The 16,881-nt window shown below is 41.2% G+C and overlaps 1 protein-coding gene across 2 annotated transcripts in view; it reads right to left on the bottom strand.

The window, feature by feature from the left end:
* Nucleotides 1-250: 250 nt before the first annotated feature.
* LOC139050281 (GMP reductase 2-like) overlaps nucleotides 251-16,881 on the bottom strand; it is a 38,370-nt gene continuing 21,739 nt past the window's right edge. For both annotated transcript variants that reach the window (XM_070526489.1, XM_070526494.1), the window contains 3 exons: nucleotides 14,270-14,458; nucleotides 8,582-8,784; nucleotides 251-6,273 (listed from right to left, as the gene is read on the bottom strand). In XM_070526489.1, coding sequence (XP_070382590.1) covers nucleotides 6,084-6,273; nucleotides 8,582-8,784; nucleotides 14,270-14,458 — 582 coding nt within the window. In that variant the 3' untranslated portion in view covers nucleotides 251-6,083. The remainder of the gene's footprint in view (nucleotides 6,274-8,581; nucleotides 8,785-14,269; nucleotides 14,459-16,881) is intronic.

Below are 16,881 nucleotides of genomic sequence, written 5' to 3'. Positions count from 1 at the left end.
GCTGTCCCAAGTCTGATAGGAAAGACATTTTCTGCCAATAAAATGAACGTCTCTTGCCTTTTCTTTTGAGATTTTCTATTTCCGACAGCAAATCTTATTGTTACTGGTACAATAGTACATAACATTGATGTTTAGTTCATATTACCGACACCTATCCTGTGATTTCTGGTTGATTAAACACCCCATAGCCAGAAATTTAGCAACTTTGTGCGCATTGTCACAGCAGCGCTTCAATATTGAAGATAGCAAAAACAGCTTCCGAAAACCATTTAATGAGTACACGTGCATATACAGTAAAATAATCAGATCACTTGCAAACTGAATCACATCGGGCAGCAACAAAATCATCACAATTTGAAACGATCAGTCGCTGGAAGGTTGAAAAATTCAGACCTTGGAGCACGTGTTACATAAACATTGCTCCTATCCATACAAAAACATTCGAGGACTAGGATTGATACCAATAATGTGTAAAAGAAGCATACTTGAATAGCATGCAATACACTGCATCAAGGCTACCAGAGATTTCTTCTCCATATAGCAAAATGACTGCAAAACTCCACTTGTTCAGAAGCCTCCACAAAATTCATCTTTACCTTTGCCACAAGTTCCTTTCTCGGAGGCAAAGTAAACCCACATCTTCTGGAGACAATAATAGTAAAATACTTACAAAGGATACATTGCAAGAAACTGTTACAAACTTAAATCGACTCTTAGCACACCTTAACAGTAGCACTGCACCTAAAATCATAGCCAGCTAAAGAATAAAACTAAGGTGCACAAAAAGAAAAATGTAAACGGAGTGCAATGAAAACTTTGGTGCAGTGGTAAGTATGCCACATGTAAACAAAAATACATGTATGACTGAATTTCCAAAAAACCAGCCAATTTTTTCCAACCTACTGAACCTACTTCACATACCATGACTGGCACAAGCCAACAAGCATGGCACTTGACACTCCTACTAGAAAACACTGCAGAAACCTTCTACTTCAAGCTTATTAGAAAATCTACGTAGTGACTAGACAGCCGATGACCTAACCGAGAACATCCCCATGTGCCTTCAGGAAGTGAGCACTGCACATAGCCGGAGTACTTTGGAGTTGTGATCATGCAGAACTTGAGACGAAGCACCACAGCACTTGCAATCACATTAGGAGTCTTTTTTTTTTTGTCTAAATAGCAACATCCCGCACATGTCATTCATTACAAAATAAGGAACTATGAAAGGCAGCAAATCCACTGAAATAGCAAACAGACTGGGCCACAGTCAGATCAACTTTTAAAGGGAACACCCAACCGGTAAAAATGCCAATAAAGCTACACAGCATTCTTTCAATGCTGTCACGAAAAAGTTGATATCCTATCAGGTCAACTTTAGGGCCTTAGTGTGTCCTGGCTGTAATCAATGAAACAGTTCAAATATGCTTGAATGAACACTTATTACCCCATTTTCCACAGTGCTGGTAAATGTTTACTGGAATGCCAGTGTATTTTGCAACAAAATTTATTTTGAAGACTTTTCAGAAAACGTGTGTTATAGCTAAGCACTGGATTTCTACTAAATGAATATTACTTAATTACTGCCCAGCTTAAATTCTACAAATGAGCATGCATTCTTGACTGATTTAATTGCAAAGTTAGTGAATTTGTTAATTAGATAAAAATCACTCTACAAATTGTCTTGCAAGTAGTGTACACCTCTTCAAGTAATCCAGCAGTGTTACAGGATTTAAACATCTCCCACAGGACTTCAATAACTGCGTTTCCATTAAAATATCGCATTTTCATGTACATAACCTGCACCCCCAATAACAACCCAGAAAGAAAAAAAAATTCTATGCATATAACTTGCGAAAATAACTGAACACAACGCTTTTAAAAGTCTCCATTCACTGACGCACGACTCATGCATATCGTATCTTTGGCCAGCACCCTTCCTCCCCCTCTAATACAGAATATTCTGTTGGTGTGAAATACCTAATAACATTCATTACGTGCAGTCCTATTCATGGTCACTTGTGTAGGCTGAGTGAGCTCACAACCTTCGTTAAAGGTCACCGATGAACATGCTTCAGGCTATCCTCCAAACACACATGGCAATAGACTAGTGTCTAGCTCTGAATGTTCTTTCACCAAAAATTTTAAGACCACATGCTGTTTCTGCTCCCAGGTCAAGCAGTCCAATGTGCTCTTGAACAAAAGTGCATGAAAACATCTGAATATGTAAACTTTCACATGCAACATGCTTTTGAGCAAACAGGAAGGGAAACAGAGGGGCCCATTTTTTTGTTAGTCACAACCATATGAAGACAACAGATAATGAGGCCATAGAAGGTGTAGAGGAACTTATTGTTCTTAAGTGTTGTGGGCTCCCACCGGTGGCAAGTTATTTTTTCGTCCACTTTCATTTACCTTTACCTAATCTAATTCATAACATTATCATTTCTACACTTCAATTGAAAAAAAAAGTTCTCCTACGCTTTCTTTAGCCTCATTATCTGTTGACTTCATAGACTTTTGAATAGTTAAGTAACTCAAACATGCTCATCAGGGTAATATCTGCATAATTGCCAATCTCCTCTTACAATCTAAATGCTGCAAAAATAACATGACAGTAACTAATAACTGACATAAATAATAATTGACATAACTCTTTGCAACTTAGTCTACACACATCAAAATGCACAAAGATGATAAAATTTTTCAATTAAAATGAATGTTAAAGGAGTTGTCTTTTTGAGCTGCCTAACAGCAACATTTTCTCACTCATCTTGCGCTGTACAATGCATGAAATAAACTTAAATGCTACAATATCGAGCCTATGCTCTCAGCATTATGAAAACGAGGAACTATGACTTAAAACTACTCCATCGAATAACAGAAAACTATTCATGTCTAAGAGCAACACATGATCAGGCACTGGTCACTTGACCATTTCATAAGATCACTTTCCCCGCTACTTAAGTTTCAATGAGTTTCGCAGCTAGCTTAAAAGCACAACCAAGGGAAATCAAATTTTCTGAATAAAATCAAGACACATGATGCAAGAAACCAGGTGTACCTAAATACTGCAGTATAACTTTGTAACATTGCACCCAACGTTAACAAGACTCCAAAAACAGTAACCCTGATGCAACAAAACACCTGCGTGCTTAGGACGTTCATATAAATTCAAAAGGTAAATGGTGCTAAGTGTAATTAAGAAATGCTCCCGAGAGGAACTGAGTAATTCAAGGTGCTTTTGGCAAGAAGCAGCATATGGTAAAAATGTCTACACAGTGTTTCAACAATACAAAAAGTACGAAGAACTATAAAATAAAAACGGTTTGCTTTAACTTGTGTAAAGGCCAAGCAATGTTCCCTGTACACCAAGCTATAGTTACGTATGACAAAACATTTGCTACCACATACCTTGATCAAGTACTAGCATATGCCAGTCGCTATGGCTTTAAAAATTTATATAGCATGATCTACATTGAAAACACCGAAAAGACACCAGTTCTTTTACCATGCTTCTCTAAGGCATGGTAAAAAAATTAAGAGGAAATGTTGATCAACCGAGAAGCTGGTCTGGTAGTCATTGCAAAAGAAAACAAGTTATACCGTGTTTTTCTCACTGTGAGCAGCAAAAAGACTTATTTCACATCTATATGAAACTTAACAAAAGACGAGAAAAAACTGAGTGGTCAATAAGTAGGAACTAATGCTATCAATACCATAACTGGAGTAGTTGATAAGGGAGGGGAGTTGGTACAACCAAAGACACACCCACAGGAAGGCGAGACAAAGACAAGCGCTTGTCTACCCTTTCTGGGGGTGTGTCATTGGTTGTATCAGTTATGCAAGACCAACTAGCCCGACAGTTAGTGCACCATAACTAGGGTTCAACATTTTTGGTTTAAAATAGGGGAAAATGAGGAGGGGGGGTTGACTACTGCAAGTTCATTTTTTTTTTTTAAAGCAAAGCTTTCTTTGCCTCTTTCTTTGACTCTCCGCTGCTGCCGCTGTGGTCTTGCACACCGCTAATGCCGGCCGCATCAAGACGTGGTTGAGACGTGGCCATGTCAGAAAAACATTAAAGGCATGCGCTGTCGGTGTTTTGTTTCATGACATTTGTTTACGAGCTGTCATTCTAAAAATTGCGAGGAATAACTTTGTGAAGAATGTAAAACAAGGTATGCACCATATGGAGGGCCAGCGTGGTTGTGGTTCGGAATGACTATTTGCCAAGCGATGTCCGCAGCGTCCAATACCAGATTTTCTGTGATTTGGGGCTCTTAACATTATCACGTTAGTACATGACAGGAGCGTGGCGCAAAGTAAAAACGATCCGAGGAGCTTGTGTCAACATTTATGCCACGTCGCATGTGCACAATGCCCTCTGGACGCCGTGTGACCCTCACAAATGCAGTGCAGGAGCTGCTGCACTTGTCTCCGTGCTCACCCGCAACAGCAATGATAGTAGAGAGAGGAGGTGGGGAGAATGTGAGCGAGGAAATAGAAAGAGAGAAGGCAGTTTTGCAAGCTACAACGCTACAACCCAGAATGGCGCCGAAGTGTGCACTAAGTGCTGAGGAGACGAAGGCTCGCATAAAGTGTCGAGCGAAGCAAGAACATCAAATACAAGCGGAGCAGGCAAGGTAACATTTCACATCACGTCACGACTGTCAAATCCCATCAATATATCACCGCCAAATAATGTCAATGAACACAAACAGAAGACAAAGCTTCGCTTTGTCTGCTGCATAGGATCTGCACATTTTTCTTTCAAATTCAATTGCAATTAAAAAGGCCAAAGAAAGCAAATTCATTAGCGTTAAGATGATAATCAGCATGCAGCTGTGAGCCTACCACCCAAGCAATCATTACTTTCTTTTCTTAATTGCATCTGTTTTGCCTGCCATTAATTTCTGTTTGTAGTGTTCACTGTGGCGCACTAGTAGTTGTCCTTAACCACTTTGCTGTCATCCCAAGAATACTATAGGAAAAACTGCGACTAGAGTGTTTATGAGCCACTAGTATGGCAAAGAAACAGTGGGCAGCACATGGATTTGTCTGAACTTCTTTCCTCTAGTTAAGAACACACCTTAAAGCTAATTTATAACTACAAAGATGATGCATTACAAGGATAAGTTTCACCTGGCCTGCCACTTCACAACTTGACAGTTTTGAAACATGTAAGAACATTTGTTTAGTATGTCAAAAATAATTACCCAAGGTGAATGTTGCTTCTCAAACATCACCTAGATTTAGTGATGTGCATACTAAGATGTGCTCACAATTTTTATGCAATGGAAATAAACTGATAAAGTGAATTAGTTGTGTACATATAACCCTTAACTGCTCCACAGAAATGTCACAAGTCTTGCAAATAAGAGCAATGGGCTACAAAAAATAAGAAGCCGCAAAATGCTTTCAAAGTCATGAGAAACAATACAAAAACCCATGTACTACCCACAATTTGGCTACCACTGCCTCAGCCATATATGGTTGACGCAGCCGAATTCTTAAAACCAAAAACATAAAAACCAAAAATAAAGGGCCCTGTGCGAGACATTACGAAGAATGGCACGCAGAACCTTACCATACATAACATTATCATTTAAAAGCATACACCATAGACACAGACTTGTCTTTTCGTCAATGTGTTACGCTTCACCTGTATACACTCCCTTTAACTTTTTTTCCACAAGTGTAGTTCAGTGTTGAACACCTACAAAAAGCACCTTTTAGACAGAATTGGGCTTTAGATAAGTTTTTTTTCTTTTTTTTTACTGAACTATTAAAGGAAAAAAAAGCTGTAAAATGCTTACAGCTTATAGCCTCTGCCTCACTTTTACAAGGTTTCAAATGTGTCTTCTGCTCACAGCAGTGCTTCAGTGGCCACTGGATGCCTCTGGAAAGTCACTCATTCTCAAAAACACTACGTTATCTGCTGGCAGCAAAATATGTCAAACAAGATTTTTGCTTTTTCATTTTTTAACATTCTTCCACTTTTAGTAACTCTAAAACAACACGCAGGGCACAGCCTGTGTCAAACATGACATCTGTCAAGCCCAAAAGATATCACAAGCACATGCTCAGGCTTCTTGACAGAAGACTTGATTCAGCTGCTGTGTAACTCGAATAAAGGTTGTGCGACGAGTAAGCTCCTTGAGCCGGCCAGCCCCTGTGTAGGTGCAAGCTGAACGCAGACCACCCAGGATGTCGAGCACTGTCGCTTGGACCTGACCACGATATGGCACCTGCACAGTCTTGCCCTCCGATGCCCTGCATCAAAAGGTAATGCAAGCCAGCCATTGTTTACGAAAACATGGTACTTCAAACAATCGTTAACTGTAGAACTGATGACGCAAGAGAACAGTGTACATTGAATAAAGATCACAGCAGGTTTTAAGGAAACTCAGACTAGCAGGAATCAATTATTTGTCAGTAACAGCCACACTGCACTTTCTAAAAGACAGTGAAAACAAAACATAAACAGGGTAAATGCTGACATGATCAATGCCTTAACAATTCACTAATAAGAACAAAGATGTCCCAGTATACAAGAAGCACTAACCTACTCAATGTAAACACAGGAAATGCCAGTTAAAGAAACGTAGAAGAAATGTTTCCCGATACCTAAACTCATTTCCTTGTTGCTTCATTACTTGCCACCAGCTTGGTTAGGTGAGATAGTAATGTTTATAACTGGAAACTTATTTACAGTTGAATCTTTAAAGAACCCTTACCAGGTTTGGGGAATAGACCCCTGACACACGGGCAAAAGTGAAGTCCTTTGCAGTGAACCCTTTTGTTACTCTGAAAGACCCTTTGCAGAAAGGAGTTGCACCAATGACACACGGCACTGCCCCAATTTCGTTAGGTGATTTATCAGATGAACGCAGCAAAAAAAAAAAAAGCACTGCTTGTTAGAACAGCAAGAGAGAAAATATTTTTAAAAAGCTGTGTACGTTGTTTGCATTTAAGCAATTGTAGAACCTAAAAACTTTCTTTTCCACCATTGATGACTTGTAATGTGCATATTTGCTAATTTTCTTCATGTGTTTGCGTTCTTAGAAACAATTTAACTTGGACCAGCAACTATGGACAGTCAGTGTTTTGCTGTGCATGCTGTTTATTATGGTGCTGCCATGGTACTGCTGAAGTTTCTGCCATCCTTTTTCACGTCTGTGTTGCAATACGAGTGACATGATGCGAGCATTTGAGAGTATTGCTAGAGTAAAAAGCTTCACTGTTCGACAAATTGCATTACCACTAAAAATTAAAACATTTTCACAAGGTAAAAAAAGATACTTATGGGGCACCGTAGTTTTGTGACAGGTTTTCTTCTATTGACGAGTTGTGCACACTGTATGCGAGAGTACGCTATCTCTGCTTGAAAAGTAGATGCGCGATCTGCTTTCCAGCAAAGGATTTTTGCCGTAAGGGAGATACTCCATCATGTGTCACTGTGCTTGAACACCTTTCCAGTAGATGTCCCTTTACCTAAAGGGCTTCAGAGTGCCCGTGTGTCAGGGGTATTACAAACAGATAAGTGCGGTGTGTAGATCACAAGCTAACAAGTACATAACAGCTAAAATTTCAAACAAAAGCCAGCATGCCCTTCCTCTTGAGGGAGAGTCAAGGTCGCACAAAACCACCTCTACGTCAGCTGTTGAAGTCAGTCCGCGGTACCAGTGTGTGTGATGGGGATCACTGCTCCTGCAATCGGTGATAGTGAGCAGCTACAAGTAAGGCTCGGTGTGACGCTCCCTTGGGTGTTGTTGCCGCTGACACTGGTGGTACGACTACCCTGCAACGAAGGGCCACTCTCTTCGTTGTTGGAATGAAAGCGTGAGAAGAAAAGCATAGTGCTGGCATAGTGCTGGAAAAGCATAGCATGGGCTGTATGGCCACAGTCCACAGTCCAGATATGAAGCCAGAATAGCATGCATCGTCTGTATGGAAACAAAGCGCTGCATGAGCGGAGGTCTGTCTGCAGTGGCTGCTGTGAATCGCACTCATGCATCACCCACATGGTGCCTCTCGCAATCTCCTGATTAGCGAGGCAGACGTGCCACATTTCACTCCATTTGGAATGTGCCACATTAGACAGATTGTACGTGCCAGCCAATATATCACAAAACGGAAACACATATAGAGCTGCACTTAAATTTTGCATCAAGGAGTATCGTAATCGTCGGCGGACTTTTTTAACCTGCATCTCCCATTATGCCTTTGTAGTCTCAAAAGTAACATTCACCTATGATGCATGAGGAAAGCCTCGTAGGCAGAATGTTTTTTAACTATAAATTACTGTAGTTCAGCTGTGTCAGCCTACATATGTTAATATACACACACAATGTGCAGCAGTCCCATTAGCAACTAGTGCTTATCTTGATTGAACTCAGCGACAGTAAAATGCAGCATTTACAGCTCAGGCCAGTCCTACGATGTTAATGTCATGTCAGCTTTTTTTACAAGCTAAAAGAGCGTCAGCATCATTAATAAATATACCAAACTCTTAAGTTGACAAATAATATGAGCATTCCAAGCACAGAAAATGTTCAGCAAAGAACATTAAAGGCTGTACCTATATTCAGCAACACCTCCGTGGTATTTTTCCATGGCAGTGGCTGAACTCATGCCATAAAACATCTTGTACTTCTTGCCATCTTTCTCGATCACCTCTCCACCACACTCATCATGGCCTGCCAACATGCCACCGAGCATGACAAAGTCGGCACCTGCTCCAAACGCCTTGCTCACATCACCGGGACAAGTGCAGCCCCCATCCTGAAAGCATAAGAGCACCAAATTTACAAGTGCAAGATTCTGTGTCACCAGCGTTATTCAAAACTTCTAACAATGCAGCATCAACACCTGCTGCGTGAAGAGGCAGGGTGTGCAATCAATTTGCCTACATTTATTGATTCTTACGAACGTGCCAATTTAGAAAAGAACGTATTTCAGAGCAGGGCTGGGCAAAGATACTTTGCGATTATATCATGATACTGTCAGGTAGTAGGGACAATAAAGAACACAGTAGCAATGCTGTGAATGATGAAACTAACTTTTATTGGGTGAGCCTGTGATCACAAAAACAGGCTACACTCAAAGCACAACGATAGCAGCAAACACAGTCGGCGATCAGCGATATCTGATCTGCAGGGCAAGCGCGTTGCCTTTTATACAAGAGTCATTGAAGCTTCCAGAATAACTGCTGGTGCCCATGTGTCTTTCAGAAAGTTCTACACAATTCACGTCGCACATACAAGCAATCAGATTACACAAGGTTCAGTGACAACAGCCAGCGGCCAGAAACATCGATAACATTCGAGAAACTTCCGATACATGCAGGCACAACCTGCACTGAGTGATAACATTTCTTAGATGGTGAAATGCGGTCACCCAATAAAGATAAACACATGTCAATACAAGACACTTTGGCAGTAAGTATTTGAGATACAGATATAATATCTTAAAATGTTTGGCACCACTGGACTGGTTGGATATTGAAGGCAGTTCGAGCTGCCAGATTAAATGATCAACTGCCAGTGCTGTTGACTGCCATCAGCTCAATGGCCAATGAAAGTGCATGTGCAAGTAGGCACAAAAGTTGTAGATGACAATTACAAAACTCTGGCTTCTGAAAGGTTACAAAAAGATCACTATCGCGAAAACCTATGCACCAATTCAAATCCAGATTTGCTGACTGCATCTTGCCTATCAATGAAAGATGAAATAACCTACAAAATAAACACGCCAAAGTTGCTCTTCAACAAAACGAATTCATATTTATCAATTATGCATATAGAGGAAGTAGAAGTAATAAAAAAAAAGGCATTTGTCAGCCAGCTGAATAAACAAGTACTCTGCTCTCAAGTGTAACATATTAGACTCAAGTTATATTCGTCTAAGTACTAACGCTACAAAAGAGCATATCCACAATGGGAATAAAACTGGCAATGGTACTTCAAGTTAGGCTTTGAAATATTTTTCAGGGTGGGCATCACAGATACAACCATGACAATTTCGCAAGTGAACACAATACCAGTTGAGAAGCATGACTTCAGTTTACTGAGAACTAAACTTAAAGGGATACTGAACCACCCCTTGGACTTGATGAAAAAAACAGTCTGCGGATAGGACGCACTGCTGTGAACATCTCAGCCAAATTTTGCAGTCATGCATGGCACGTGGAGCTCACAAGAGGAGTGCGAAGTCACCTTTCTCTCAAATGCTCTCTTTTCAAACAAAGCCTTCTCACTTGTTTCAAAGCTTAGCATGCGCTGCTGTGAACATCTCAGTCAAATTTTGCAGTCGTGCGTGGCACATGGAGCTCACAAGAGGAGCGCAAAGTCACCTTTTTCTCAAACGCTCTCTTTTCAAACAAAGCCTTCTTCTCACTTGTTTCAAAGCTTAGCAGGCGCTGCTGTGAACATCTCAGTCAAATTTTGCTGTCGTGCGTGGCACATGGAGCTCACAAGAGGAGTGCAAAGTCACCTTTTTCTCAAACGCTCTCTTTTCAAACAAAGCCTTCTTCTCAGTTGTTTCAAAGCTTAGCATGCGCTGCTGTGAACATCTCAGTCAAATTTTGCAGTCGTGCGTGGCACATGGAGATCACAAGAGGAGCGCAAAGTCACCTTTTTCTCAAACGCTCTCTTTTCAAACAAAGCCTTCTTCTCACCTGTTTCAAAGCTGCCATATTTCATCATTTAGCAGTTTCCCATAGATGGCTGCGATTGACCGATAGCTGACGATAGCTCAAGAAGGCTGTTTGGACCAGTGCTCTTCTTCCTACTGTTACTGTATATATTTATTGATGTAGTTTACTAAAGGCTGAAGTAAGCAAAAATCTGCATCTCGAATTTTGAGAAGAATTACGTACTTCTGTAAGAAGCCAACTATTGTCTGCTTATGGTCGGCCGCGGCCACCCCTGTGCAGGAATGAAAATTTGGCCATACTGCTTATCAATGTCTCGCTAATTTCTATTAGTTTTTAACACTCAACTAACCCCAAACCACGAGTAACTTAAGATCAGACCACATGTACGCTTGTAAGCACACACTCGCTCCTGGCTGCTCCTGGCTAGACGGCTTTGCAGACATCACTTCATATTGAGCAATTGACAGCGCTTCAAAATGCACAATTTGGATGCGGCTACTGTCCGCCTGTCAAGCTGGTGCAGGACTAAGCCGGTCCACATCACGTAGCATGGCCAGACTGACTGGAGCACATGAGCTTGAGCGCGTACTCCAGCACTGTTGTGCACATAGCAGACATTCTACAGTTGCATGTAGCTGCATCTGCGGCATAGCGTAGATACCTTGGCCGCCACGCGGCACTGCGACAAGCCAACTCACTACGGCTAGCTGAAGACAACCTTGTGCTCCAAGTGGTCTCTGTGGGTGAAGCAGCTCCAGGCGCGTGGTGAGCAGGCCCAAGCACCAACATCTGGCTAGAACAGGTCATCTGCTTCTCGCGTTGCACACCTTCGAAATGTGTTGCAATTTTGGTCGAAGTTCGTTACGTTAGGAATCCTTTCAACGCAAGTCTGCAGCATGGCATCCATTGCTTACCCAGTGTGGGCGCTGCTGACGTATTGGCACTGTTACGTTTGGCGTATTAGCCAAAGAGCGGAGGCCATGGTCATTGTGGTATTGAAGTCCAAAGACATTCCACAGAGTCAACGAGGCACCAAGACATTGATAAATTCAGCATTCCTACAAGAGGGCGCATCTCTCTTCTACCCAAGTGGCCTGTCCGTGACGTCACTGTGAAGCTGTCTTCGGAGGCACGCATTATTCAAGGTGTGGGCTAATTGCCGAAAACGGATGCATGCATATTCTGCAAGCTGCCTAAGTTGCGATAGTGAGGGAGCACTGCAAAAGGGATCAAAGGAGACCTTTAATTGCCAATAAATCCTCTTCTGCTGAGTGCACTGAAGTACTTTTTGCTGCAAAGTATTTCAGAAATAGTCTATTTTAACAAATGCATCTCTCAACTTATATAAAAAGTGTTTCAGAGCCCCTTTAAAAAGGTGCACCTAAATTATAATGCAATATTCTACATTTGTAGGCGCCTATAAATGGCTCCATGTTTTCTACCCAGCCTGAATGGCAAACTCTCTTAACTCATCACCTATCTAACACTGCCTTGCCACTATGCGTACTAATGCAACCATTGGCATATGCCAATGGTTGCAAGTAGCTCCACACAAGCTGGCATCGAGGAACACCTTTGGTTTTGCTGCGAGAAGTCACCATCCCAAACTAACAAAAATGCAATGCTGTAATAAAGGGCCCCAATGCACTGCCACACCTTTACACGAGTTCCTTTGGAGGCTAGGCATGCCTCCACATAGTGAGAGCCTGGTGACGAATTCTAACGTCTTGTCACCTATGCAAATGCTTTCCTTTCGACTGCATGTGGTGCAACTGTGTTAAAATCTGCTTAGTTTAGAGCCCCGACCGATTGCTACACAAAAAATGAAAGTGAGTGAAAAGCTTACGGCTTGCACTATATTTGTAACGCATGTATATTTCCAATTTACTGGAATGGTGGAACACATTGACAGCATTAAAGCATTGGTGCTAAGAACACAAAGCACACAGGATTAGAGCTACACATATATGCATCAACACAATCTGCGAGTATTTGTATCAAAAATATGCATGTGCAAATAATGAAGCTTTTGAATACGCACAGAATATTCTTTGCTATTCGATTAAAGAATTCACCATTAGAATTTGTTGAATATTTGCTTCTGTTCAAATAAAAGAAGTATAACAACACTTATTGTATTCTACTGGCAGAAAGACCAATGCAACTAAGGACTGCTCCAAATGATTCTGTAGCAAGAGAGCCGTAGTTGATGCACAGAAACAGTTCTTGAGCAAATGCATGCAGAACTTAACTTCTGGTCAATAATTTTCAGTCATTAAACAAGAATGCCTCACTTTTATACAGACTACACATCTGTTGTCTAATTAGACAAAATAATGTATTATTTGGTTAGTCTCACCACGTTTGCATCCTGTTAAAATGATGTGTACTTCTGTAGTATACTACACTTAGCTCCTTCAACAAACACAGCACCTAAGTGCATCTGGTGACATACTGTTCTCTTGTTTTATTACTGTCTGTTATAGCACACCAGACAACCGAAAGCAGCTCCTTATCATTTACAATCTCCTAAACTGACCAGATGTCCAGTAGTGAACAACATTACATGTATGTGTAAAATAACGCAAATTACTTTTTTTTCCCCACTGAATTAGCTCCTTGAAAACTTTATATTCCACTTTCTATAGAAATTAGGAAGTATTCAGAATTTTAGTGCTGTTTTTCTCCAACATTTGTATTCAATTCAATTAGAAAATTTTACTATTCAAACACTCCTTGTGAAAAAGAATAGCACATTCTTGAATATGAGACAGAAGATGTATAAGCAATATACTTTTACGAACCTAAACCTATCACTGAAGAATCTAATGAATGTATAAAAAATATAAACAGGAAATAGCTGAAAGTATTAGTACCACAAGATGGTGTTTACTAGGACACACAATTGAAGCAAGTGACTAGTACCAACGAGGCAAGTATAAAAAGGGTGACATCCTCGCACATATCAAGGTGCCTCAATAGCAGTGGCCAATATACTTTGTGATGCTACCAGCACTGATTTGAATTACTGGATACAAGATTTCTCAGCCCAATGTCCAGAAGCAGTTGATGTGAAGCTGCTAGAGAGAACAAGGTGAAAGGGCTTTGTCAATGAATGTCTTTAAAGACAGCAAACCTCACTCTTGTTGGAGAATATATTTGGCAAATCACACACAGACATCCCAGTAATCAGAAAAAGGGCAGGAGTGGTAGAGACATACAATCCAATGCATGCACTATACATGAAGGGCAAAATCTGAATTTGCATTTCACATTTGCAATGCATTCAGCCACCTCCTCCATGTGCAACATGTTATCCTTTACTGTTTGGATGGCTGACATTTTACTGCAGTCCAAGCATCTAGCTTTTGCCACCTATCAATGGTTTGTACTCACTTGCAGCTGTAGAATACTAAGCCTAACTAGCAAATAAAAATGTTTGGCCACCTTGCCATTACATTTTCTATATCACACATTTGTACATTAAATAACATTCAGTATAGATAGAGCAGTTTCATAAAAAGATCTTAAATTTAGGCATTTTTTTTATAATTAATGACACTGTCTGCAAGAGCGAATCATTTTTCAAACAAAGCAGCGAACTTCACCCACCGAAATTATGTGGCCATCAAGGCCATGAGCTGCGTCAGAACATTCAATGACTGCACTGAGTTGTGGATAGCCTACTCCAGTCTTCTTGCGAGTGGTGCAGACAGAGCCTGGTCCAATGCCAACTTTAATTATATCTGCTCCGGAAAGAAGAAGCTCCTCAACCATTTCCCCAGTGACAACATTACCGGCCTGAAAGAAAGGTGTCTCAAATCACAAAACACAAAAATGAAACTAGGTAATAAACATCTACAAAAATAACCTTGAAGACAGAAAAAAAAAAGAAAACCCACACACAAGTAAAATCTCTCTCTCCTAACTTCTGTTTATGTAAAAAGAAAAGCCTGGCAAGCTCTGCAAAATGCTTTTAACTCTGCTGATGCCTATTTCATAGTTTCCTACCCCACTAATTAAGTCAAAAGTAATGCAAAAAAAGCCACTTTATTATCATGCAATCAAACCATGGAGTAGAATAATGTGTGTGTAATGAATGTGAGATTACAGTTAAATCATTGAGTTTAAACTATAACATGCTCAAAAAGCTCTACAGGTTCCTTAAAGAGGAGTTTTTGAAGCTTATAAGATGGTGCAGCTCTCCCTTACCACCACTTAAAGTTACAGCATATGCTTCCACAAGGAGCAAAACTGTGCCAACGTCAACAATATTGCACACCAAATGAACCGTGATTGTGAGAACAGCGACAGGCTTGAAAGAGGCAGCTCTACCTAAAGCCAGTAGTAAGTACACCCGTGATCAATAGCATATGGACTACGGGAGCACGTGCCAACCAAACTGCATGAACCTGCCATCTTCTGGCATGGTACATGTGCGTCGCATTATACCTGCCGGCAGGTCAAATCGCCGTTCTTAACGAGGTATGCTACTCATCGTCTAAACGTTTGACAGGCAGCCGCCTGCGCCACTTCCTCTGCTCCGTCACATTTGCACCACTGTTTCAATGAGTGACTGTGACAAAGCTGGCTTGCAAGTCCATTGCACATCTCATTTCATTGGTTATTGTGTGGCCTACTGCCCACTCTACCACCTTCTGGTGACTTGAGCTGCATATCTCGCTTCTTACTGTGTGCAATATTAGCTGCTTCTTATTCAAGCATGGTTTTCCAATCAGTGTTCTTTGTTGAGCAAAAATAGTGCAACAGTTTATCAACATTTTATTCTATGGAAGAAGCAGCAGCATGTCGGCAGCAAATATTGGAAGAGCTTTCAATAACATAACATTGCAGTAAGGAGCAAGGCATTCAGGCTGAGTCATCAAAAGGTGCGAGAGCAGGCTATAGGCTGCACAAAAACCAAAGAAACTGCAATGCACGGCAGACGCGCGAGCTAGCTTTGCTGCACCCAATCAATGAAATGGCAGCGGAGGTATGACGGAGCAGAGGAAGCAGCACAGACAGCTGCCCGATGAACATTTAGTCAGCAAGGAGCATACATTGTCAAGGGAAGCAACATGACATGCTGTCAGATATGATGAGATGCACATGTGTACCAGTGCTCGAGTGGCACTATCAACTGCAGGTGCTGCACTGGAGGGTGCCACATCTATGCAGTTTGCCATGTGCTCCTGTGGTCCATATACTTTTGCTCATGGGTGTACATATTTGACCTGCTTTATCCGGGACACTCAGACGTGTTTGACTGCAAAGCAAGCAGACCTCAGTGATGGGAGTTGAATTCTTCACCACAGGTCGATATATCCAATCAAACCTTGCCATGTGCAAGGCGAATCACAGTCCTACATCAACCCGTGACTATGTGCTTACTGCACCCACCAGAGGCAGACGTCGAAGGGGCAACACATGGTGATGTGCAGAGGCATACACGTTTGCCCATGTCAAATATATCAGAAATGCCAGAAGGGGCTAGGTCACGGTTCATACAGAGCATTTGATGCAAATTAAAGGATTTCTAGGATGCTGAAGACCAAAATTCAAGGAGGTTGAAACTAACTTCAGTCATACACATAAATTAAAAATATGCAGATCTTCTTGGCTGCAATTCTTTACATAAGCAGCCACTGAATCATATGAACGCTTCAAGCTCTTCAGATGATTTTTCAAAGTTCATTTTCCCATTCTAAAGATGTCAATCATATTGTGGCACACCACACTTCACTCAATGAGGATTAATAGAGTCCGGCTTCACCGCAAGATACTCATCACGTTAGAGCCAAATGGCTAAAACTTACTTTCTTCCAGGCTTTTCTAGAGCCCAGGCCTCAAAAACAAAGCCGTGATGGCTGCAATGTCAACAAACTAGCAAAACATCAAAAATGGTGATATGGTTTGGTCGCTTGATCTGGCTTCGGCTATAGCCCCACGATGGCAGTGGCAATTTAAACAAGCCTGTCATCAGTGGCTGTAGACATTCAAGACTGCAATCACTTAGCAAAACTCTCACAAGAGAGTATATAGGATCTTTTCCCTACAGAGTGTCCACATCATGGAGCCAATGCGGAGTTTGTTACTTTAGATCGTCAGAAGTCATGCCCAAATCGGTTTCAAAGAAACCAAGGAGTGCATTTATTTTCAAGAAGTTTTAAGGGCCTTAGAAAATGTTTTTCTAAATTCAATGGTTTTCAAGGCTTTCACGGAAG

The sequence above is a fragment of the Dermacentor albipictus genome, chromosome 1 (genome assembly GCF_038994185.2).
Source record: "Dermacentor albipictus isolate Rhodes 1998 colony chromosome 1, USDA_Dalb.pri_finalv2, whole genome shotgun sequence".
In the NCBI taxonomy this organism is placed as follows: domain Eukaryota; kingdom Metazoa; phylum Arthropoda; class Arachnida; order Ixodida; family Ixodidae; genus Dermacentor; species Dermacentor albipictus.
The sequence above is the reverse complement of the archived record's forward strand: the minus strand, read 5'-3'. Positions and strand labels throughout refer to the sequence as shown.